This window comes from Boeremia exigua (genome assembly GCF_020726555.1).
Source record: "Boeremia exigua strain MPI-SDFR-AT-0100 chromosome Unknown C7974scaffold_13, whole genome shotgun sequence".
In the NCBI taxonomy this organism is placed as follows: domain Eukaryota; kingdom Fungi; phylum Ascomycota; class Dothideomycetes; order Pleosporales; family Didymellaceae; genus Boeremia; species Boeremia exigua.
This window is the reverse complement of record NW_025763530.1, coordinates 644,576-667,146: the sequence shown is the minus strand read 5'-3', so window position 1 is coordinate 667,146 and position 22,571 is coordinate 644,576. Positions and strand designations below refer to the sequence as shown.

General features: G+C 51.7%; 7 protein-coding genes across 7 annotated transcripts; 2 read left to right on the top strand and 5 right to left on the bottom strand.

The window, feature by feature from the left end:
• Positions 1 to 384: 384 nt before the first annotated feature.
• Positions 385 to 4,652, bottom strand: C7974DRAFT_70031 (ankyrin repeat-containing domain protein). Its single transcript, XM_046147099.1, has 4 exons — positions 4,458 to 4,652; positions 4,189 to 4,409; positions 4,024 to 4,136; positions 385 to 3,972 (listed from the first exon to the last, which is right to left on the bottom strand). The coding sequence occupies exons 2-4, from the start codon at positions 4,338 to 4,340 to the stop codon at positions 437 to 439; spliced, it is 3,801 nt and encodes a 1,266-aa protein (XP_045992134.1). The 5' UTR covers positions 4,341 to 4,409; positions 4,458 to 4,652; the 3' UTR covers positions 385 to 436.
• A 453-nt stretch (positions 4,653 to 5,105) lies between these two features.
• C7974DRAFT_417792 (uncharacterized protein) lies at positions 5,106 to 5,457 on the top strand (the record flags this gene model as incomplete). Its single annotated transcript, XM_046144104.1, has 2 exons — positions 5,106 to 5,223; positions 5,276 to 5,457. 2 exons carry the CDS (start codon positions 5,106 to 5,108, stop codon positions 5,455 to 5,457), a joined length of 300 nt encoding a protein of 99 aa, XP_045992133.1.
• Positions 5,458 to 5,483: 26 nt separating this feature from the next.
• C7974DRAFT_70002 (uncharacterized protein) lies at positions 5,484 to 10,784 on the bottom strand. Its single transcript, XM_046147098.1, has 3 exons — positions 10,156 to 10,784; positions 6,438 to 10,106; positions 5,484 to 6,379 (listed from the first exon to the last, which is right to left on the bottom strand). Exons 1-3 carry the CDS (start codon positions 10,532 to 10,534, stop codon positions 5,682 to 5,684), a joined length of 4,746 nt encoding a protein of 1,581 aa, XP_045992132.1. The 5' UTR covers positions 10,535 to 10,784; the 3' UTR covers positions 5,484 to 5,681.
• A 492-nt stretch (positions 10,785 to 11,276) lies between these two features.
• C7974DRAFT_69977 (Anp1-domain-containing protein) lies at positions 11,277 to 13,242 on the bottom strand. The gene is made up of 4 exons (XM_046147097.1): positions 12,942 to 13,242; positions 12,152 to 12,831; positions 11,781 to 12,100; positions 11,277 to 11,728 (listed from the first exon to the last, which is right to left on the bottom strand). The coding sequence occupies exons 1-4, from the start codon at positions 13,046 to 13,048 to the stop codon at positions 11,378 to 11,380; spliced, it is 1,458 nt and encodes a 485-aa protein (XP_045992131.1). The 5' UTR covers positions 13,049 to 13,242; the 3' UTR covers positions 11,277 to 11,377.
• Positions 13,243 to 15,029: 1,787 nt separating this feature from the next.
• Positions 15,030 to 16,531, top strand: C7974DRAFT_69679 (exoribonuclease family protein). The gene is made up of 2 exons (XM_046147095.1): positions 15,030 to 15,189; positions 15,323 to 16,531. Exons 1-2 carry the CDS (start codon positions 15,042 to 15,044, stop codon positions 16,144 to 16,146), a joined length of 972 nt encoding a protein of 323 aa, XP_045992130.1. The 5' UTR covers positions 15,030 to 15,041; the 3' UTR covers positions 16,147 to 16,531.
• A 1-nt stretch (position 16,532) lies between these two features.
• Positions 16,533 to 17,907, bottom strand: C7974DRAFT_69606 (uncharacterized protein). Its single transcript, XM_046147094.1, has 2 exons — positions 17,490 to 17,907; positions 16,533 to 17,436 (listed from the first exon to the last, which is right to left on the bottom strand). Exons 1-2 carry the CDS (start codon positions 17,571 to 17,573, stop codon positions 16,753 to 16,755), a joined length of 768 nt encoding a protein of 255 aa, XP_045992129.1. The 5' UTR covers positions 17,574 to 17,907; the 3' UTR covers positions 16,533 to 16,752.
• An 857-nt stretch (positions 17,908 to 18,764) lies between these two features.
• C7974DRAFT_380428 (Aldehyde/histidinol dehydrogenase) lies at positions 18,765 to 20,269 on the bottom strand (the record flags this gene model as incomplete). Its single annotated transcript, XM_046140517.1, has 3 exons — positions 18,765 to 18,878; positions 18,926 to 19,813; positions 19,865 to 20,269. The coding sequence occupies 3 exons, from the start codon at positions 20,267 to 20,269 to the stop codon at positions 18,765 to 18,767; spliced, it is 1,407 nt and encodes a 468-aa protein (XP_045992128.1).
• Between the last annotated feature and the right edge of the window lie 2,302 nt (positions 20,270 to 22,571).

Below are 22,571 nucleotides of genomic sequence, written 5' to 3'. Positions count from 1 at the left end.
GCTATGCGGCGACCCCAATCCGTCAGACTCATTCGATCCAGTCATCACGTCGCCACGTTCAGGTATTACCTGATCATGGCGCTGGAAATATGTCCTCTGACAATGTGCTCCTACAAGTCCTTTACGACGCCCACAATCGCACCTTTAGCATCAAAGATTCTGACGCTCAATTTCAAACGTTCTCATGTCTGAGACGATGGGTGCTCTTGCACTGCTGTGGAGACCAGAAGGGGGTGAGGGCGCAGAACGTACTGTGGATTGTCCTCATGGAGAGTCAGCGAAAGTTGTCTCTTCTATGCGAAGAGAAGTATTTGATGAAGCAGATGCGCTAGAGTTTTATAGATATCCACTACTTTCTCAGTATTTTCCGGAGTTATTACAGGTAGATTATTCTTTACTTTATTTCAGAAACTTCCTGACCTTTGAATACGTTCTATCACGCGCGCACTGGTAGATATAGACTCTCACGCTGCAGCATCTTTCGCAATATCTGTGAGCCAGCGCACAAATCCAAACACGCACACGCTTTAGCATCAGCAACCACGGCCTTGATCACTTCCGCAATGACACTCTCGAAACCAAGCAACGCTAACTCTAACGCCTTCGCATACTTACATCTCGGCAGATTCATTACAATTCCGAAGTTGAGAAACAGTTGCACCAGATCTGTTCGGCCATGCTCGGCTGCTCCTTCCAAGGCAGTACGTCCGTCGCTGACAGCTCCGTCGGAAAATACATCTGCGCCGGCGTCGAGCAGAATTGACACGATCGCAGCGTAGCCATGTATCGCTGCAAGCTGAAGGGCGGTAGCCCCTGCTCTCTCACTGGGTGCTGCGTTGACCTCAGCCCCACATTGCAATAACTCTTTCACCAGTTCCACATCCCCTCTCTCCACAGCCGCTTGTAGTGAAGTCCTTCCGAAGTTACCACTTGCAGGCACATTGACAGGTGCACCGCGCCGAATAAGTCGACTGACGATCCCGGTATGCGAGAGGTTATTCCTGATGGCTACTGCAAGCAGTGACCCGTAGCAAGCATCGCTTCCAGACTTGCCCGTGTAATATGGAAAACAGGCTACAATTCTTGCATCAGCACCTGCGTCAAGTAGAACGTGAGCAAGCTCGTGGTTGGAGTTTGCAACCGCTGCCTGCAGTGGGTTCAGGTGACCCTCAGATTGATCAGCCCAGTTGAAAACCTCTGCATGGGCGTCGATGTCTGCTCCGGCGTCAAGAAGGTCGCGAGTCTGATCCAAGTTTCCTCGACTCACTGCTGCGACGAGTGCAGGCCCGTAACATCGATAATTGGAAGGAAACGAGCCGCCAAGGGGGAAGTCTCCACGAAGTCTGACATTTGCTCCCGCACGTAGCACAAGACGGAGAGAGTCGTTACAATTTCGTTGCATTGCTGCCTCCAAAGGGGTTCGTCTGTCGGGTTCGTCGGCCGTGATAACGTCTGCTCGTGCGCCGGCTTCCACGAGTCGTCGAACAAGTTCCTTCTCGTTGCTGTCTATAGCTGATTGCAACGGTGTTCCCAGGGCGTAGTTTTCGTTTGGATGACGGAGTACAGCGCCTGGTATGTTCGGATCAGCATTGTGATGTAAAAGAATCTCAGCGACTGCGTTGTGACCGCCAATGACGGCACAGTGTAGTGCTGTTCCAAAGTCAGCAGTCTCTGATGATGCATTGATGTTTACGCCCTTCTGTAGTAGGAGCTTGACAACAAGAATGTGTCCTCGCCGCGCTGCTATCTGAAGCGCAGTACCACGTTTGTCTGCTGCGCCCGCATTCATCTCGGCTCCTGCTGATAACAAGCGAGCAACAATCTCGTGATGGCCTGATTCCGCAGCTGCTTGCAGAGGTGTTAGATCGTTTGGCGTAGATTGGTTTTTCGGATCGACTGCTGCGTCGAATCGTAAAAGCAAATCCACCATGTCGACGAACCCATCCTGGGCTGCCAAGCGTAGTGGTTTCGCGGTGTGATCCTCCTTAACGTCAGCTCCGGCATGCAATATGATCTCCAATAATTCAATGGAATTGTGGCTGACGGCATGCTGTAGAGCCGTCATCCTGTCACACCCAGCGGCCGGAGCGTCCACGTCGGCTCCTGCGGCGATCAAGGATCGGGTCAGAGAGATATCACCTATGCTCACAGCTTCTTGCAGTGCAGTTCTGTCTATGCCATTGGTAGGAGCATTGACTAAAGCGCCAGCATTGAGAAGTGTGTGTACGACGGACTGATAGCCATGCCTGACTGCTTCTTGAAGTGGTGTTCTTGTTGGACATCGGGGTACCGTGGCGTTCATGTTTACGCCAGCCTTGACCAAAGTATCCACTGTGTCGAGATCACCTACTTTGATGGCAGCATGTAATATGTAGGCATCTGCATCACTGGTCCTGGTTGATCCTGCAGAGAGCAGCAAGTTGAGGACACCTCTGCTCGGCTTTGATGCTGCAATCTCGTAAGTACTCAAGACGTATTCTCCTTGACTCCCAGAGCATGTGGCCATTGTCTCGATCTCAGCTCCAGCTTGCAACAGCTCGCGCACCAAAAGAACATTTTTGTTGCGAACAGCTGCGTGCAGTGCAGTTTGCCTAAGCCAACCTCTCCCCTCCACAAGCTCTTCGTTCAATTCATCGACCGCGGCACCGGCTCCGACCAGGAGCTTCGCCATGGGTAGATCTCCCAGGCAAACCGCTGTGTAAAGCGCTGATTGGTGTCCATTTTGGTCAGCATTTCGTGCTGTTCCGAGATCGGCACCATTGTCCAGCAGTAGCTTCGTGATTTCGATATCGCCTTTTTTGATCGCTTCTAATAACGCAGTGTCGTAGGAGCGAATACCGTCGATCGAAGACTGTATCAAAGGTGGATTCACAATGGCTCCAGAGCGTATCAATAGGCGGATCGCCTCAGAATCGCACACTTCGAGGGCCGAAGTAAGTAAGCAGCCCATGACGTTCGCTGGCGAGTTGACATTCGCGCCGTTGTCCAGTAAAAGCTTGACAGTCTCAATCTGGCCGCAACGGATAGCCCCCTGAAGAGGAGTGTGACAGGTTTCCGGCACAAAGACAGCTTGCAGATCAATACCCGCTTCAATCATGAGACAAATCGAGGAAGACATGTGCCCGGTTCTCCTGGATGGGGGCAGCAGCAATGTCGGATTTGCGATCTCTATTCCACTTAGACGCGCCCCGCTGGTGAGAAGTAGTCGAGCAATATCAGATTGACCTCGCATAAGAGCCAGTCCTAGCGCTGTCTCATCACACATGATAGTGGTAAGATGGCCGCGGATGAACCCGCGGTTCACGTGGACTGTGCAATTGACGTCTGCACCCAGCTTGATCAGCTCAGTTACTGATCTCGATTTGTGCCGTGCTATAGCCACCATCAGTGGTGTCGTTGTTTGCTGGTCAAATTCCGCACTCCCCTTAATGTCAACACCTCTTTGGATCAAAAGAGGGACCATATCATGATACCCCTGTTCAATCGCCGTGACAAGTATCTTTGGACCCCAGAATCTTGTCAAGTTTGCGCCAGCTTCGATCAGACGTAAGGCAAGTTTCCTTTGTCTAGCCAAAAGAGCGGTAAAAACAGGATATCCAGAGTCGGCTTTCCATGTTTCCAGGATCACTGTGGCGTCCAGGTACTGGAGCAGTTCGATATGGCTATATTTCACCGCATGCCGACAAATCCTTTCTACCAAGACTCTTGTACTTGTCGTTCTCATACCAACGAGGACCTCAAAAAGAACGCTGCGTGATTGAGCGTCAAGCTTCTTTATCACACCGTACCAAATTTCACTTGGCTGATTAGACATAATATAAACTGCGTGGACAATTGGGTGAAGCTGTGATATCGTTTCTCCTCGTTCAATTCCTGTATTGCAAAGGCTTAAAGGTGGGAGTGCGGCACCCGACTGAAGTTCTGCAAGGCTGGGCCCTAATTCGATGATAGGGCTGACACGGGGGATGGACTCTGGTTTGAAGTCAGACGTAGTTAAAGGCTATCCAGTGTTTATAGTCGTACCTAAAGCTTGGAACTCTTCTTGGAACCTGACCCATGGAATGGTGCCCCACAGGTGGCTGAAATCCAGGGCCGTCTCTGGAGTATGAACCATGGAGCTATCGGCAGGCTCAGGACTTGTAGCTATATATGTCAGTCAAAGATACTTTATGCTATGGTCAGACAAACCCGTGAAGAACATTTCCGTAGTGCTCTTGTAGCAGTGTCTCGCCATCGCTTTGCGGAATTGGACTTCCGAGACCAAAGTTCCCGGAAGATGAACTTTCGTTTTCTTCCCTTGTTTGTCTCGCTTCTGAACCCTCGAACCTACTCCCTTCCATACTGTTGACTTCCTGTTCTTGCTAAACTCGGGTCCCCATAAACGGAATTTCGATTCGTAGGTCTTTTTCCTACAAACGTGTCAGAAAGGAGTGGTTTCCACGTAGCGCACATCCTACTTCTTGTCAAATCCATGTTCAGTTCTCATGCGATCTACAACCTGATCCAGCGTCAAGTTGGCGACAATCCAGTATTGTCTGATGGTCTCTCTGTGGTCGTCCCACTCGGAGCCCATCTTGATTTCCAAGGTCATGGGATCTGAAAGGTAGCGCACAAGTGGTGTCCATGATATGAAATGACGGCGTAGAGAGAAGATGTCAAAAGGTGAGAAGGCTGAAACGGAGGGCTGTCACGTGCGTTGATGACGCTGGGGGGACGTGGCGGCAAGCTTATGTGTTGCGCCTGCTGATTGGTGGCTTCCAAAACCCTCGTAGGGTTCGCAAGCTGACGCGACATTCACAACTGTCAGATTTTGGTCTTTCTCGAAACCCTCGAGTGCTGAAAGAAATACACATATCCTTTGCAGATGTTTGCACAAGCTCCAATTGGCTGCAACCAAAACCCTCATCAGGATGCGATTTGGGTACAAGCATAGGTACCTAGATATGATCGCCGCACAGCATGGAGATATTTAATAGTGAAAGCGATGGACCTCGTGGTCTTGATACATATCTTACTGCTACTGTTCATCTATAACGCCCAGATTTCCTTCTCCACCTGTCACTTTATTCCGAGTAATCAGCTTCAACTTCTCAAGTTGCGTCGCCATGAGTTTGGATGTCGCAAGTATCCTTGCCATCGCAGCAGCGCTGCTCAGCCTTCCACCCTCGATACTTGCAATATGGTCACTGAGCCAACATCTTAGAGGCCCTCAGACAGATATTGGTAGATCTACTGTTCTTACTGTCATGTCCTTAATACTAACCATGTATCATAGAAGTTGGTAGCACCCCTGGAGCCGGTCCACAAGATTCCGACACCATTCCCTTCCGTCCGAAAGATGATCAGGCTGTCATGCTCCAAACGCTGCCCAAGATCGATGCTGTGGCTTTGTCCACCCCACCCAAACCATGTCTTCTTCGAACGACCGACACCAACGAGCAATTAGAGTATCGGTGAGAGCGGACAGGGCCGGTGATGGTTGTGACTAAACGGCGAGAGACTGTTGGTTAGAAGTGCGCTATGTGCCTGTTAATACGCTAGAAAAGTCAAATATGAAAATTATACAATGCATAGTACAGGAAAATGATACAGCAAAGGGCTCTATAATATCTTTCTTGATTGGCGTCGGCACCCAATACACGCATTACCTCAACTCAACACTCGCCGAGACGGAAGAGCTCCTAACCCTCCTTCTCATCCTCCTCCTTCTTGCCCTCTCCAACGACCATCTCTGTAGTCTCCCCCTGTGGCTCAACGACTGCGTCCTTGGGCCGGTCGTCCCTACTCCTCCGCTCATCCCTGCTTTTCTTGGGCTTGCCCGCCTCCTCGGGGAACAGCTCCTTGAACAGCTCGGGCTGGAACCTATTGATACGCTTCCATGTCTCGTTCCACAGCTGCTCTTTCGCGGGCTCCTCATCGGGCGGAACGAGATAGCCGCCGTTGGATAGCACGAGAAGCATGTTCTTGAGGTTCTCGCCGACCGCTTCTTCCATGTCGCCCTGGCCGCTGTTGACCAGCCGGTCCATAATGGTTATGATCTTCAGCCACAGATCGAGGAATTCCTTATCGGCTTCGACTTCGTTCAGCAACACGAGGTAGTGTAGAAACACCTTCGAGAGCAGGGTGGCAGCGCGGACGCGGGTCTCACTCATACCGAGGGGATCGGATTGATAAACCTCGGGCTTGAGGAGCTGTGTAATGAGAGGCATGAGGACGGAAGAGAAGATTGCAGTCCATTCTTTGTGGTCGGGGGATGCGAGATCCGACGAGAGCAGGGTACGCTGGATGGACGAGAAGGCGTTGGAACGGATCTCGCGACAGGGGTTGAGACATTGGTGGGCAAGCGTTTTGAGGATCGGTGACCAATATGCTGTCCATGCTGTACTGGGTTAGCTCAATTCACTCGAAGTTGAGATGTGATAGTCAGTAGGGCTTACCTTCTGTGGTCTCGAGGTGTGAGTGCTCGATAAACGCCGGGACCTTGGTTGACAGCTGGAATACGATGGTCATCGCCTTGCTGCCGCGCACAACAACTTCAGCGCTTTCGGGCTTCTTGGCCTTCTGGCCCTTGCCGCGTCGAGCCTGGTCATGGAGTTGTTCTTCGCGTGCGCCCACCTGCGCCTGTGTGGCAAACTCATTGAGGAGCGCAATAGTTGCTTCGTAGTTATCTGCGGTGATGCAAGGTTGAGGAGACGTAGTGAGGTCTTCAACAAGCTGGAAGACGTCGCCAGCTGCTTCTGGCACGCCACACAGACGACTAAGAATCGTCCAGAAGTCTGGCGAGCCAGCCAGTTCACTGCGAAGAGCAACCGGTCCTTTGCAGCATTCCGACAGACCGTGGAGAAGTGGCTGCGAACACTGCTTGAGCAAAGCTTCGTCGAAGCTCGAGAATGTGTGCAAGAGCACTGGCGCACGGATGAAGTCATAGTCGTTGCTAGCCTTGAGAAGCCCAAGGAGGTAGTAGACTGACCGGGCGATGACGACAGGATGATGTTTGGATGCATCGCGAATGACACTTGATAGTGCATCCGTGACATCTTTCGCAAGCTCTTTGACAGTCTCCTCGTCGCGCTGTGCAAGCACTGTCGCCAGCTCAAGAACAAAGACAAGGCTAGGATCGTAGATTGGGCCCTTTCCCTTAGCCTTGTTGCCATTTGGTCGAGGGACTTGCCCAGGAACCTCTGGCTTGACCACAATTACCCTTGGCTCGCCATCCTCCGGGATGTGCTCAAGCAAGGACTGGAGCAGTGAACGCAGCGCCTCGATGGGCAGTTGACTAATGTTGGCGAGAATGTCCTCGAAGTGACACTCCTTCACTGTGTCAACAGTGCAAAGCGTATACTCGATTTCCTGGTCTGACGGCTCTGGTGGCTCATCATTGGCGAAGCTCGAAACATATGATGTGAACGCTGAGAAGATGCCTGCATCAGCTGGACGCTCGGCTCGATCGATAACTTGGGCAGGGTTCTGAAGCGGTATCGGAGGCAGTGCAAGCGTCTTCTGAAAGGAGAGGAAGTAGGGTGGGATGAGAGAGTTAATGAAGAGGTTAATCATGATGCGGATAAGATGATTCCACCCATCTCGGATGCCCGCTTCGTTGCCCTTGATGACCTGGAACAGAACTACGGTTGCGAGCTGTGCTCTGCCATCTCGACCGAAGCGTACGGCAGTCTCGCTAACCATGACGCTCTTCTTGTCGGCCTGGACTTCAGTGTTGAGTGACGTGCTGGGCGGCACATCAGGCGCCAATGTACTGATGTAGGCAAGGCTCGAGATGATTCGATCCAGTGCATCGCTCAAGCCATACTTGGCAGCGATTTGTGCGCACTGATCGAAGCCTAGCACAACACGCGAGAAGACAGCGTCATCTGTTGCAGACATGAAGACGTACGATAGCGTGGCCACGATTGGCTTCCACGTTGCTGCGAACATGTCGGCATCGAAGATGTTTGTATCGCAGATGGTCAAGTTCGAAGTCGACTGAACTTTGACTAGTAGTTCCTTCCAGGCGTGGTCGTAGGCGTTACGGTCGTTGTGCTCCTCGGGAAGAATGATTTCGCGTGTCTTGATGGATTCGTACATTGCCTGCAGATATTCAGGATCAAAGTTCTTACCATCGTTGACGCCTCGAAGGTTCTTTCCGAAGTCTTCGAGCTTCATGCGCTTGTCGCCTTTGAGGTTGGGATTGTGTTGATCAGTATTCAACATGATCACAGCATACGTGAGCACAAAAATGGCGTCCTTGTTGGCGATCTCCTCTGGTTGCGCAGCGTCAAAATACTCCTCAGCGAAATCGGTGACAATCCTCTCAATGAGCGCTGACTCGCCAGGAAGACGGAAGGAGTGCAAGAGCAACCTCAACGCCTCATCAAGACGCAACCCTCGGAAGTCGAAGAGCTTCATAAAGGCCTTCAGTATAGGCTCGTTGTCGCGCTTAGAGATGAACTCTCCCAATACTTTCTTGTCGACTCGCGTTGTGCCCTTGACAAATTTAGCTATAGCGACTGGGTCGTCTGGATCAGATATGATGCCTTGCGATACTAGGAATGCGATGCCAGCCTTGGGCTTCTCGTTGAACTTTGCAGCTCCGCGAATGATAATCTTCTTTCGCAAACGCTGCTCACGCAGTTCCTGGGGACTCCGGAACCCTTCAGTGACAGGTTCGTCGTCCAAACGATCCGCTATCGACTGTACGAACCCCAGCAATGCATCTAAGCAAAGCGGAGGTACGTTGACTGTGCTCCATGTCGCTGAGTCAGGGAAGGCGTTACGTGAGAGTAGACCAACGATGTCCATGCACACATCGCCACGGTCGGTCTCGCAGTCATAGTTGACGAACAATTCAGCCATGAATGAGGGTATCCGCACAAGGCCACCGAGATTCTCGACCATGGCTTCCCTGGCATCAGGCTTTCGAGCACCGCCTTCGAGGCCAAGCTGCCGCCTATCTTTGACAGGTACTGGCGTTGAGCGACCACTGGCGGGCGCTTGCTGTGGCGGAGACTTGACCAGACTTGGGGCTTGCGGAACTCCCTCGTACAGGGATTGATCGATACCGGGTTCCAGGGGTATCTCAACTCGTGGAAACAAGCAAGCAACAACGTAGGAAAGATAGAGCTCTTGCTGCAGCTTAAGTACGTTTCTGCAAGTAGCGAGCAGCGTTCCCGTAACACGCAACGACTCATTCAGAACGGCCATGTTGTCCGACCTGACTAGCTGGAACAAGTGTCGGCAGAGGGTGTCCTTTGCCAAGTTTGCAAGGCTTGGGTGGCTGGCTATCGAGGGTCCAGCAACTTCAAGCGCAACGTCGACGATGCGTAGCGCCATTACGCGCATGGTATCGGTGTGTTGACGGTCATGGGGATCCAGTAAATCAACTAGCACCCTGAACAGCTCCCGTATCGAGGGCAGTGAGTACGACTTGATTTCTGCAGGAGGCTGTTCGCCCTCCGCTGTCGCCGGTAGATCGAGGGTACTGCTTGCAGGATTGGCGGTGTCTTCACGATCGTCCTGCCCTCCCTCGGATGTGCTAGGTTGCTGAGGCGCTTCGACCTTGGACTGCGCAACGTCGCCCTGACCGTTCGCAGATGGATCCATCTTCAACCCGTCTGGCTCTTTCTGCCCTTCTAGCTCTTCGTCTAGCGCATCCAATTCCTCTGGAGACTCTATCTCAAGCGTCTTCAGTCTGCGGAATATAACCTGGCACATGGATACCATCGCAATCTCTGCGGAACGGCGAAGCAGTTCAGAAAGTCTTGCCTGACAACACATGCTCAGTCCTGTCTCCATCATTTCGCATACACTCTCATCGCCAAGAACCTGCCCTCCAGGCCCGGAAATCATGCCCTCCATGAGCTTCAATATGCGAAGAAGTACGATCTCGTCAGCGGCCGAGTCACTCGCTTCGAAGCGACAGTGTGTTATGGCGGAGGAGAGCTGCTGCATGGCTTCGGGGAGCCGGGGAGAGTCATGGCTAATGACACCGTACGAGAGAAACTTGGTGATTGCGATAAGGGCGAGCGACGTAATCGGCGCAGATGTAGATGAGGATCTAATGACCTGGAGGAAGGGGTGCAGCATCGAAGGGGTATCGAAGGTTCGAATATCTGCTGCAGCATTAGCTTAGCTCTGAGCGGCATCCAGGTTTGCGCCTACCTTTACAACCCTTCAGATCATTCCTGAGGCGCGCAAATGCAGACATGAGGGGATTGTCCTGCATGCTCTTCCCTTTCTTCCCCCGTAAGCCCCATCTGCTGGGTACAGCCTCCTCTTGCTCTCCACCGCTGATTATGCCCTGTCCGGTACGGTCCCGCCGTTGGACAGCAGGCGTTTTGTTCGATGACCCGCCTAGGATCGCTGCGACCGATGAATGCGCCCAGCGAGCATGCTTCCGCATAGCAGAAGTAACTGTGATACATTCTGTGACCACCAGCGCTACTGGGTTTACTGCGACGGTGATGGGTCGAGGGTCGAGGCTTGTGGGCGCATCCTGGTGGAGGGTTGCAGCGTCAAATTCGCTGTCTTCGCTCGACATTGCGACGGTTTATGTGTGGACGTGTGTATAATGCGAGGTGGGCGCGACGTGTGCGAAGTTGTAGTGGGTGGGATATAGCTACATGTCCCGTTCAAATTGACCAGAAGAGAACACGCATCGCTCGTGGCACGGTTGCCTGTGTCTGTGGAGATGTATGCGATATCGAGATTTGCAGGCGTCTGATCTGAACACGTCAAGCAAATGTCGTAGGCATCAATGTCGCGGAACGCTATTCGAGTTGCACTTGATATCAAAGCTCACGCCAAGCAGCGCTCGGAGGTCTCCATGGCTCTCCGCAAAGGCCAGGTTGTCCGCGTTGGCCTCAGAATCGCCTCCTCAGTTGCTCGCGCAATGCAGATGTTTCAAAACGTGATAATATTGTTACGAACACAACGCTCAATCAGACTGTTGAGCTTGAAACGCCCCAAATGCTACAATTACATATCTAATGCAGGCAAAACATTGGCAAGTAAAGGAAACCCGTCATCAACATCGCATGCTCTAATTCCTCCAACGAGACCGGCTTGCCGGGTTGTGCACCAAGCCAAAGTATATAATAAAAACGATCTGATATCCGTGCTCGCATTGTGCAGTTGCGTTGATGTCGTGCTTCAGATAAAAGAAGAAATGTTGGTGGTATAGTCCATCCAATTCGTGTCGGTCGTTGTTGCCTGAGCAGTACCTACCCAGGCCATACGTAATCCAGAGATGTCATCTCACAGGCAAGAAGAAGTTGACACGAAGCGAGCTCAGTCTGAGGCTCGCAAACTTAAAAAGTGCTGCTATATGTCATTAGATCTTTTCCGTGCTTAGAAAGCCCAAGGAGCAACGTACGATCAGTTTCTAAGCATCCTCCTTCTTTTGCTCCTTCTTTTCTTCTGGGGCTTGAGCTTGAGCCTTGTCGCCTTCCTTCTTGGCCTGTTCTTGCTCAGCGCGAGCCTTCTCCTCGTTCTTGGCCTTTTGAACAAGGTCCTGAACCTCAGACTTCTCCTTCTCCCACTCAGATGATTTAGTGTCGAACGTCGCGTGCATCTTCTCCTCCTTCTCTTTTTTGGCCTTTTCCTCTTCTTCCTTCTTTTTGCGCTCTTTCTCCATTTCTTCCATGTGTCGAATGTCGTCGACACTGGGCTCGTAAAGATGCCAAATCGTGTAGTGGGGCAGTCCAACGACAGAAAACTTCATGCGCTTCGCCATCTGTTACACTGTTAGTTTGTCTGACTTTCCTACTATGGATCTCGGAACATACCTTGCCAAAGCCCTCAGTCTCAGCGTGCTTCTCGAAACTGAAGGCAGGGAAGTGAACACCCGAACGGAAGACTTTCGCTTTGGCCAGGATACTGACACCACCAACTCCATCAATCTCCATCTCCATGTCTGGGTCACCGTAGGGATCGCGGAGATAAGCCAAATGAGGTCTCCAGGTAGCGTACTCTGCATATCCTTCGACGATAACAGCATCTTCATCGAGCGTGTCAGCGAGCGCGAGAGCGGTCTCAGACTCTTGCCAAGAATTTAGATCGTAGGGTTGTTCTCCGCCAAGCCAGTCGGGGAGCGGTCGCCATACATCTGTTCGGACATGTTAGTTACCGCCAATCTTCTAGACGAGCTCTGACTTACTGGGTACAATGACATCCTTGTTGTGTCGCATGAGATCCTCAAGAATAGTGAACGGCGCAGTTTCAACGTCGACGTCTCTCCAGTATACCCAGCTATGAGTGGGTCGCAGGGCCGCGCTGAGAAGCCAGTTGCGCGCCTGTGCCATCGACTTACGACGGCTAGCTTGCGCTGCAAACCCGTGACGCGACTCAACATCCTGGTTGACTTTCTGCCCAAAGTCCTTCTCCATGACCGATATTTCGCCAAAAGTCTTCTTGGGGTCTGGGTTGGCCTGCAGCTCCTCCAGCTTCTCGGTCAACAGCGCAATGGTGTTGTCCTTCGAATCTCCAACAAGGAACGCCAGATCGATGAGGTTGTGCGGGTATGTCAAGTTCTGCAGGTGACTGAAAAACATTGGCAAATGCGGCGACGCATCTCGAAGAGGGGCGCAAATCAATATCCTTTCTTCCCTCTCCCACCCTCTTGCAGTGCCTTGCACATTGTTGAGGTCGTAGTATCGCACAGTCTCGAGCTGAGAGTCTTCGCTCGAGGTCAGGTAGCTAAGAGGGCCGGAGCCTAGGTTCGGTCGCAAATCGGGGAAGATGAAGTAGAATGCTGTGAGGAGGAGCGAGCCTGCAAGCAGCAGGCGTTGGATAAGTTGCCTCCGCCGCCTAAGCGCTGGTTGCGACCGAGGTTGGAATCTGCAGTCGCACTTGTCATTAGCATCTGGCCTCCAGGATTTGATGTCGTGCAAGATAGAGGGGAGCGGCGACGGCAGCGCGGTGCTGAGCATTGCAGCGGCTGAACGTACTTGTGAGGTTGAATTGAAAAGGTGCTTCCTTGCGAAGGATAAGCCCCGTTCGAATATGCATGGCGATGCATCTTCCCTTTCGGCGATGATGAATGTAAGGGCAACATTCAGATAGCGGCACAGCAGATTTGGGTTGCTCTGCAGTACCTATCCCTTGAACACCCCGGCCAACCTTCGACCCGCCAGATCACTAAGTCGCGGAACACAGCACTACGCCTCTAATGCAGGCGCAAAAGGGGTCGACGGGTGCAATGCCAATTGCTGGCGGCGTCCAGCGAGGAGGATGTGCTGGTAGCGCTGGGGTCCAGCTGAAGGGTCCGTAGGCGTCCTGGTTGCTTGCGCGTCCTGAGGGTCTCCTTGTGTCGCTCCTTGGCCGATGATGGATTCGCTAAGGCCACCGTTGGCGTTGAGATAAGTCCCGAACTGACTAGTAGCGCCAACCGGAGCCGAGACGAGGGATTCAGAGACGCAAGGCAGCGGGAGGGGATGAGATCTCTATAGTCTACGGACAGCTTTCCTTTGCTTGTTGGAGATGATCGCGCCAAGAAACACCAGCATCGACGTTTCAGAACTCGAGAAGCAATGATGTGCAGGAGCCTCAAGAAGGTTACCGAGATGAGTTCGATGCCAGAAGAGAGTTATAGAGCTATTCACTTGCGACTTGCGATTCATTGCACTTCGAAGTACGTCTCACTGGCTTGGCCTGCTGGCTGCTAAATCTAGCAAGCGCAAGATCAGTTTAATGCTTACTGATACCACCAACACGACAACGAACTATTGGAATGCTCACACAATCACGCTTGAGCTGGTTGTATCAAGTAGAAACACTGGCATTGCGAGGTAGAGTAGGTAAATTATATGTATTACGACTGTGAGCATTTCCAAGCTCACTTCTACTTACAACAGACCCACGGTCGTCGAAAATCTTACACATCAGATTGAAGGCTGAGAAAAGACACCTACCTGAAAGATGGTTAGCCGCTGACTGACCATGTGACAGGAACCAATGTTTGAATTCTCAAGTTCAGAAAGCCGTTAAAAACCTGCGCCCGCCGTTGACCTCTCTTCGTAGCGGTTCAAGACGAACCCCCACAATCTTTGGTACTGAGACCACAATTACGCGCCTTCAATTGGTAGAAATCCAGCGCAACTCCACAACGCATCCTCCTAGCCGAGACCAGTAGCGTGCGGGAGGGTGACCCAACGGTAGACATTCATAGAATGGATATAACTTAGGTTTCTTCATTACGAAGAATGGAGTGCAGAGGGAACTGATTGAAGCGCTTACCTTGGCAACGGAGCGAAAGCTGGTCGATCAGGGCTGATAAAGAGTTTCTGCGCGGCATGTCAGCATATGTCCGCTTCGACGATTGTGATTTGAGATGTAGAACGTTGATAAGATCAGACAAAGGTAAGCTTGTGGTATGGGTTTGTCGACATTGAATTCTGTAGCAGAACTGAAATTGAATACACGTCATCATTGGAGTGGGCTCCGGAGAGCTGAAGGCAAAAAGATTTGTGGAAACTTACAGTTCGTGCAAAAGCCCACATCTGCTAATCAAGCAGACGTAGGCAACCACAGCTACCTGAACACCCGCATCAACCACCAAGTTTGCGACAAATAAGACGCGAGAGCGGGTGGTCGATACGCCTGATGTGGGGTACTCGTGGTGCAGTGATCTTGTGACGGTCTGAATCAAGCCCAACAGGGCACTCAAGACCGAGGGCGACGCGTCGCATTACAACTCCAGTCCATCTCGCGTTGCGGAAATAGCTGGTGCTACTGTACAAGTCAGCTAAAGCTCAAGCCATGAGTGCGAAAGCTGCAGGTAGAGCTAGGAATCAGACGGTGGTGCATGTGTTCCATGTTCATTGATGATCACATTGAACGTATATCAGGGGGTATCGATCATAAAAGGGTGTGCGGGAGAATTTTGATGTGGACATACCTTTTGCGTGGATGTGATGAGGAAGAAACCCGCAGGCCTGTGAACGAAAATTGAAGAAGCAGCGCTGCTAGCGCGAAATCTTAGCGCGCAATTATGTCATCCATATCTGCAAGAGCCCAAACTTTCTGGAGAGCTCACAGAATACCCCACAATGGCAGCAAACACAGACAGAAGACGGAACAATGCACCCAGCGGGGGCACGCATGCGCCAATCTATGCTCGGACCCTCAGAGAGCCAGAGTATTTGCACACTCTGAGGCCGACCAGAACAAGAGGGCCGAACGAACTTCGCAGGATCTGTAAGTAAAAAACAAGCTTCTGTGAAACATCAATCGCCAGTTCGATTGGAATCGAGACTTGTTCATGGAACTATCAGCCACTTTGGAGCATGTTCAAGGTCGAGAGGCGCGCAGAGAGGCTAACAATGTCTAGTCTTGCAAACCTCCATCATACCCTCTGCGTCCGGCTCTGCATACCTCGAAATACCTTCTTCCTCCGCCGCTTCATCCTCAACACTTATTCCACCCACGTCTTCTCTCAAAATCACCGCCTCGATACAAGGGCCCAAGCCACTGCCCCGCAGCGCGCCGTTCAGTCCCTCCCTTCTCCTCACGACTACGGTCAAGTTTGCGCCCTTCGCGACACGGCAAAGGAGAGGCTACATACGTGACAGCGCGGAGCGCGACCTCGGTGTTCACCTTGAAACCGCATTGAGGGGTGTGATCATTGGGGAGCGCTGGCCAAAGAGCGGGGTCGAGGTCGTCGTCACGATTCTTGAAGGAGATGAGGATGGCTGGTGGGGCGATGCACACGCCAGTGGAAGTGGCTGGGGTCTGCTGAACGTCCTGGCAGGCTGTATCACAGTTGCTAGCGCTGCAATAACAGATGCAGGGATCGATTGTGTGGATATGGTCTGCGGCGGCGTTGCAGCGATGATCCGAAACCCGGACTCCAAAGATGAGCAGGACCTGGTGAGGATACTGGATCCTTGTCCGGCAGAACACAAGCATATCGTTGCAGCATGCGCAGTAGGATACCTGGCTTCAAGAGACGAGATTACAGAGATCTGGATGAAGGGAGACATTGGCTCTGATCCAGATGCTCTTATTGAAGGTGCTACACATGCCTCCGTTGGCAGCCTGGCGGTGGTTAAGGAAGTACTTCTCGAAGCCTTACAGGCGAAGTTTCAGAATACGGTCGAAAATGATCAAAGCGCACAGAAGAGGAAGGCTCAAGATGTGGAGATGACAGGATGAAGGGACTTCTATACGCGGACATGACCCATTCAGCGAGCGTACATCTGGTAGCGAGCGTCCTGTTTCTCAATTGGCTTAGGACGAGACGAAACGCGCCTGCGTACGACGCATGTCTAAGGCGTATACCTTTGGAGCACCGCAGGGACGCAGGTTTGAGATCATCTGCTGAGGCACCTTCTAGGCGATGCACAAGAAGTAGCCTTGGGTCACACTGCTTCAGAGCCTCAACGCCAAAGCTATTGGATGTCTGACCTACCACTTTGATATCCCTCAACGCATAAACAACCAAAACGAATACCAAAAGTTGTTGTTGATGTGTAGGTCATCAACGGCTCAGCTAAAAGCTACTCTTCTGATGAGGTCTATCGGTGATAATTGCCGCTTCATTCCAAAAATAAAGAGAGGTAAATGCATGAAAGCTGCTGTTGATTTGATATTTATTCTGGGTGATGTGGCGTGTCATTATTGACTATTATACCCATATTGTAGGGCCAGTAACCAGTCTTTGCCCGTCCGTTGCCCAATGTCCATTTAGTGCCATAACATCGTACAAGTACAAAGGGGCCGTAGCTATCCCATCGGTCAACGAGGCTCATCTGGTCCAGCTCAGATCTTCTTCAACAACGTGCCCTCCGCAGCAACAAACGGGTCCTCTTCGTCACTACTGTCCATAACCTCAGTTTCCTTGATCGCAGTATTGACCTTCTCGTTCTTCATAGGCGGTGTGTTGGCATTAGTGTGTCCACCAACAGTATCCTGCGCTTCGAACCCGGACGCCAGACTCAGCGTTCTGGGGCTGTCGGTACGTTTCTTTGTATCAAGGCTTTCGGACTCGAAGTCGGGATTCAGTGTCATGAATGATGAGTCTTGATGCTTCTCGCCATCCCCAATCTTCGAGTACAAACTGTCTCGGCAACTTGATGAGGTGCTAAGTCTCTTCGTACCAGCCCACATGCTCTTCATCCTTGCACTCGGTGGGGACGCAGGTGCGTGGGTCTGACGAGGAGGTGTTGGCACTGCGCTAGGCAGGTCCTTGGACGCAGCGTTCAAGAGAGCCATGGAAGGCTCCCGAGACGACATTGCAGAGTTGGGCTCATGTCTCAGTGAGTGTTCAGGTGATGGTGGCGTTGTCGGTGGTTGAGAAGAAGGGTGTGATGGTGGATGGGCTTGTAGACCCAGTAGGTGAATAGCATCGCTAGAAGCCTTTTCGCGAATGTACTTCCGTTGGGCATCGGTGAGACCAGGGAGAGCATCAGAAACGTCGACAACACGGACATTGGTTGGAGAGCCCTATTGTTGAATCAGTCTGAATGGCCTTCTGCTGTATCTCTCAAGGAACCTACGATGTCCAGTGAGGATTTCCGCTCGCGCTTGTTGCAGCATAGGAGAGAACGTCGGAACCTCGAGACAATGTCCTTGAAGGCCATGGCTCCACTCGGCTATTCAGATATTGGAGTGATTGGGGACTACTGTAGTCCGTGGAGAGGGAGAACGAGTGGATTCAACGTGGATTTGTGGAATGAGAGTGGGTATATCGAAGCTTGTGAGCAAAAGAAGGTATATGGGCAGTGAAGCCAGCAAGAACACACAGTGGCAAAAGAGTGAAGGAAGAAACCGGATGAAGAGTGAACAATGATGCAAACCACAAGAGAAGAAAGAGTGGCAGAAGACAGACGCAATGATCACTATAACGAGCAGTCATAAAAGTTTGGCGTAGGTATGGCAGGAATAAGAAGGACCGATCGCCACAGGACATTCAAGAGGGAGGTGAGATTGGTTTCCCAAGCGACTCGTTGAACAGAAATTTCCACCGCGTGGCTTTGGAACATCCCTTGCTCGCTATTGTCATTATGTGCTGGACATTCCTCAGTCCCGGATAGTGAAGCGAAAGGATGCGGGCCGGTGCGGCCGGAATGCTGACCAAAGAAAAGGCACTGAAGACATTGTATGTCCACAATAGAGCAATAGAGGCTCTTCGGGCACAATTCGAGTAGTAGGAACCCCAGCTCTAGGACGAGCGTTTAACATGGGGAGAAACTGTTTTACCGACTATGAACGTACACGAACGCCGTTGATCGAATGTGATGCAGTGGGGTCAGACAAGTAGACCTACATTCGGGTCATCGGCAGCATCGCACTTGTGCAACCACACCTTGCATACAGGGTCGCATTTTTTAGTAGTCAGGTACCAGAAACGCATGTACTCGATTGAGGGGACAGTGTTCCGCCTTGCTGTAACCTGTAGTGGACCTACATGTGTAAGACAGGCTGTTTCACATCCACGGACGAACATTGCTGGGAACCGTCGGGTTGGCGTATGCAGGTCGCACTATATGTAGCACAGCGTCAAACGCCCTGTCATGTGAACACGCGAACGCGCGTCGCAGCTCGATCGCCGTGCATCGATTACCATAGCACACCACCAGTCAGCAACTATTCTCTGTTCTCCGTTTTATGCATGGGGTTGTTGAGTGTCGAAGCTTCTACTCTGGCATCTATCATCGGTCATGTGGGTACGTGCTCGGATGATCACAATGACGCTATGCTGACTGCTTGGAGAAACCAGGTGTTTCATTTCAGCGTGGCCTGTTGTACCAGCTGTCCTTATGCAGTGCCATCTATTTCGGGTAGTCCTTGACGTGATAGCTTTTGAGCTTGACGAATTGGTCGAAGCCAAATTTGCTCAGTGTCTGTCCCTTTCCAGAGTCCTTCCAGCCAACCCATGCAAGATCCTAAGTATGTTAGCGAAGAAGTGCAATCATCATCTGGTGAATCTTACGGGTGCAGGGTAGTCGCATCGGTTAACAAAGACGGTGCCAGCTTCTACATCATCGACAAGCTCATGTCCCTTGTCGGTGTCTTTGGTCCAGATACTCGCCGTTAGTCCAAATTGACTGTCGTTCATGAGCTTAATGGCTTCTGCATCATCTTTTACCTTCATCACTGGGATGATAGGGCCAAAGGTTTCCTCGGTCATGACAATCATCTCGTGAGTGACGCCAGTGAGCAAGGTAGGAGCGACGAAGTTGCCATCAGCGGGAGGGTTCTTGAAGCTCTCGTTCTCGGGGGTTGCGTTCTTTGCGCCTTTCTCCACAGCATCCTTGATGTGTGCTTGCACAGTCTCCGCTGATCGCTTCGACACAACAGGGCCGATGTGGGTATCCTTTTCAAACGGATCGCCAAGCTTGTAGCCCTTGAGGACGTCTTGCACCGCTGCGACAAACTCATCGTGGATCTTCTCATGAACATATACTCTCTCGACGCTACAGCAGCTCTGACCCGAGTTGAAGATTGATCCATCAACGATTTCTTCCGCGGCCCATTTGATGTCAACATCGGAGCGGACATAGGCAGGATCTTTACCACCAAGCTCAAGTCCCACGCGAAGAGGAACTCTGTCGTTCGCAGCGCTCTGCACAGCAAGTCCGTTGGCGACTGACCCCGTGAAGCAAACGAGCTGGATCTGCGGCGATCTTGCGATGGCCTCAATCTGTGTATTTGATCCGCTGTGGAAGATCTGAAGTACACCTTCGGGCAACCCAGCATCTGCGAAGACTTTTTGGATCTGCTCTGCGCTAGTTGGTGTCTGGGGGGAAGGCTTCAGAATCACTGAATTTCCAGACAGAATAGCAGGTACAAGAGAATTGATCAATGTCAGATAAGGGTACTTTTGGACACATTAGCAGCTGTATGAAGACATCAGGCATGCTTTACGTACGTTCCAAGGGAAGAGGATCAATACAGGACCCAACGGGACCTTTCTGACGTAGCGCTTGAAACCCTTTTCGGTTTCTCCTGGCGTGTCCTTGAGAGTATCGTCGCTAATTTTGAGTAGGTACTCGCCACGCATGACGGCTGTGGTAACCTCTTTGGGCGTGTACGCAATTGGACGGCCCATTTGCTCGGTGATTTCTTTGCCCAATGCATCCTGGCGTTCATCAAGAAGCTTCAGGGCTTTCTTAACGATTTGCTGTCTCTCTGATAGTGAGGTACGCCGAAAAGACTCGAAAGCGCGAGTGGCTATCTCGGGGATCGACTGGATATCAGCATCTGAGAGGCCATTGCGGGTCAGAATTGGCTGGTTGGTGATGGGAGAGATGGTTGTGATCTTCTCCACCGACATGATGTTGCTGACGTTTACTTTGTGGCTTAATGTGTGCGAAAGACGTCTGAGCATCAGCTATTGTATGCGTTGGTGCAGTTCGAGCCAGAGTAAAGCTTTCAACGTCGTGCGCGCCCGCACTAACGGCCGACGGCCGCCGATGTCGGTGACGTAACGCCCTTTGCCCAATCAGGCACCATGTGGATAACAAGTGCTCGGTGCTCCTTCCCTCTCGGCCTCATCCTTATCAATCTTGCCGCATCCCACAGATGATACCAACAGCATCTCTGGAGCTTTCGCTTTTTTTTTTTGAGAATTTCCGAGGTAACATTGGGATTCAAGGCAACTTGATTCAAGCTGCAGTGGTACCTGCAGTACGATTCCACTCAGTCCACACCGCTGACCAAAACCATGCAAGCAAGCGAGACGTAAGGCCCTCGATGGCCTTCGGTCACCGATAGGTACCTATTCTGACATTAAACACTTTGTTTTCGGTTGACACATGGCTTGGTCTCGATCACGAGGATGCTGATGAGAATGCTCACCTGCATTGTCAGCACCACCTTGCCAGAGTAGGCATCTTGCTACTTTGGGGCCTGTACTTGATATCTTTACAATTCGAACCGAAACAAACACGGCGTAAACTTAGGATATGCACCGCGTCGCAGCACAGCCCTGTCACCGGAAATCTTCTAAAGCCTTGGCGGTATCGTACAACAATAAACGCCTGTGGGAGTGTCTGATGATCGATCATACCATCAAACTTTACGAGAGATCGTTGTTATTAGCGAGGTCCAGTGCGTGCTCAGCAATGCATTGGGCCCTGTTACCCACTCATATGCAATGGCAACTGCATATTCACGTGTATCGAGGAACTCCGCGTTCGGAAAGGTGTGCCGAATAGCTTTGACTAGCGAGATTCTGAGCCGTCACTGACATCGCGTACGCTTACCGTTGAAAGCGGAGCGATCCGCCGGCCGCAGTATCGTGCGATATGTGGAAGTAAGGATCGACTAGCGAATGCCACCTAGGCCCTCGTTCCGATCCCCGAGGGCGAGCAGCATCATGGCCTTCACCATCATGGCCTCATCGATTCAGGCGGAGCAGTTCCCTCCGTTCAAGACAAAGCAGCCCGGAGCGATTGAAGCTGCAAGTCCACGAGTACAAGCGATCTACTTGACCACGAGCCGCTGACTGTGGGCCTTGTTCAAATTAAGTCAAGACGCCACCAAGGTTCTCTGCTGCCACAGGGCGAATCCTATTCGATACAATTGTATCGCGCTGCTTGGACCTATCCCTATCCGGCTGTGACATAGCAACTACTGCGAGTGACATCCAGTCCGTCAGAAAACGAGGGCTGGGTCCGAGGCGCTCATTACCGAGCTCAAACTCCATCAAGTCAATTGCATACAAATTTGGTGCCAACTCCTGACATCGGGGTAACCTTGCGAAGACGACAGTACCTAGTCACTGGCGTCTGAACATGAAAATAATACGACAGGTACGGATGTACATACTCCACTGCACAATGTGTCCCCTGTTCAAAGCACGCGCAAACGCGTCAGGCCCGTAGCTACGACCTCACAGCGCTCGTTCATCATGCTGCTAGTTCAGAGCTAGGGTAGATGACAACGCACATCAGAACATCGCATCTTGCCAAGTAAGATCCAATGTATCTCGAGCGAAACACAAAGCGAGAACACAGACCAGCAGGTTCCGTGCCTTGAGGTCCACCACGGCTACGGGATACGGTTGCCGATCAAGGTTCCAACCTGCTCGGAGACATGGCACCCAAAAAAATGGCACATAGGAGTGTCGTATCACAGCTTAGGGCCCCGTCGCCTGTAGAATCAGGGTGGGTCCAATCCACCAATTACTTTCTCCAGAATTGCTGCATTTGCCTAGCCCATGGTGGACAGTCTGGAGCGCATCTTTGCAAGCTCCCATCACGGAAGATCCAGCGGTTTTGTGGACTGTGCTCAAAGTGGAACTGATGGTGTGCAGCGGGACCCTAGTCGCCTACAGGGGTACATATGGACTTGCATTAGCGACCTGAGAGACGGGACGGAGCATCTCGACTTTCGAGCAGGCGCACGCGCAGACTTGCGCACCCTGCTTACTCAAAGCTACTGCAGCGTATGGTTCAGTGACGTTCCGAACGCGCGATACAGTTGGTTCCAGGGAAGGAACATGTCTGCCTACCCTTGTTTAGTGCTGGGCAGGTACTTCTCTAAGCACCGAGAAAGTCATAACGCCTTGCGACTTAAGGCCCGTTGCGGAGGCAAAGAGCTGCCCGACATCTATAATGAACTGAGGTACACCG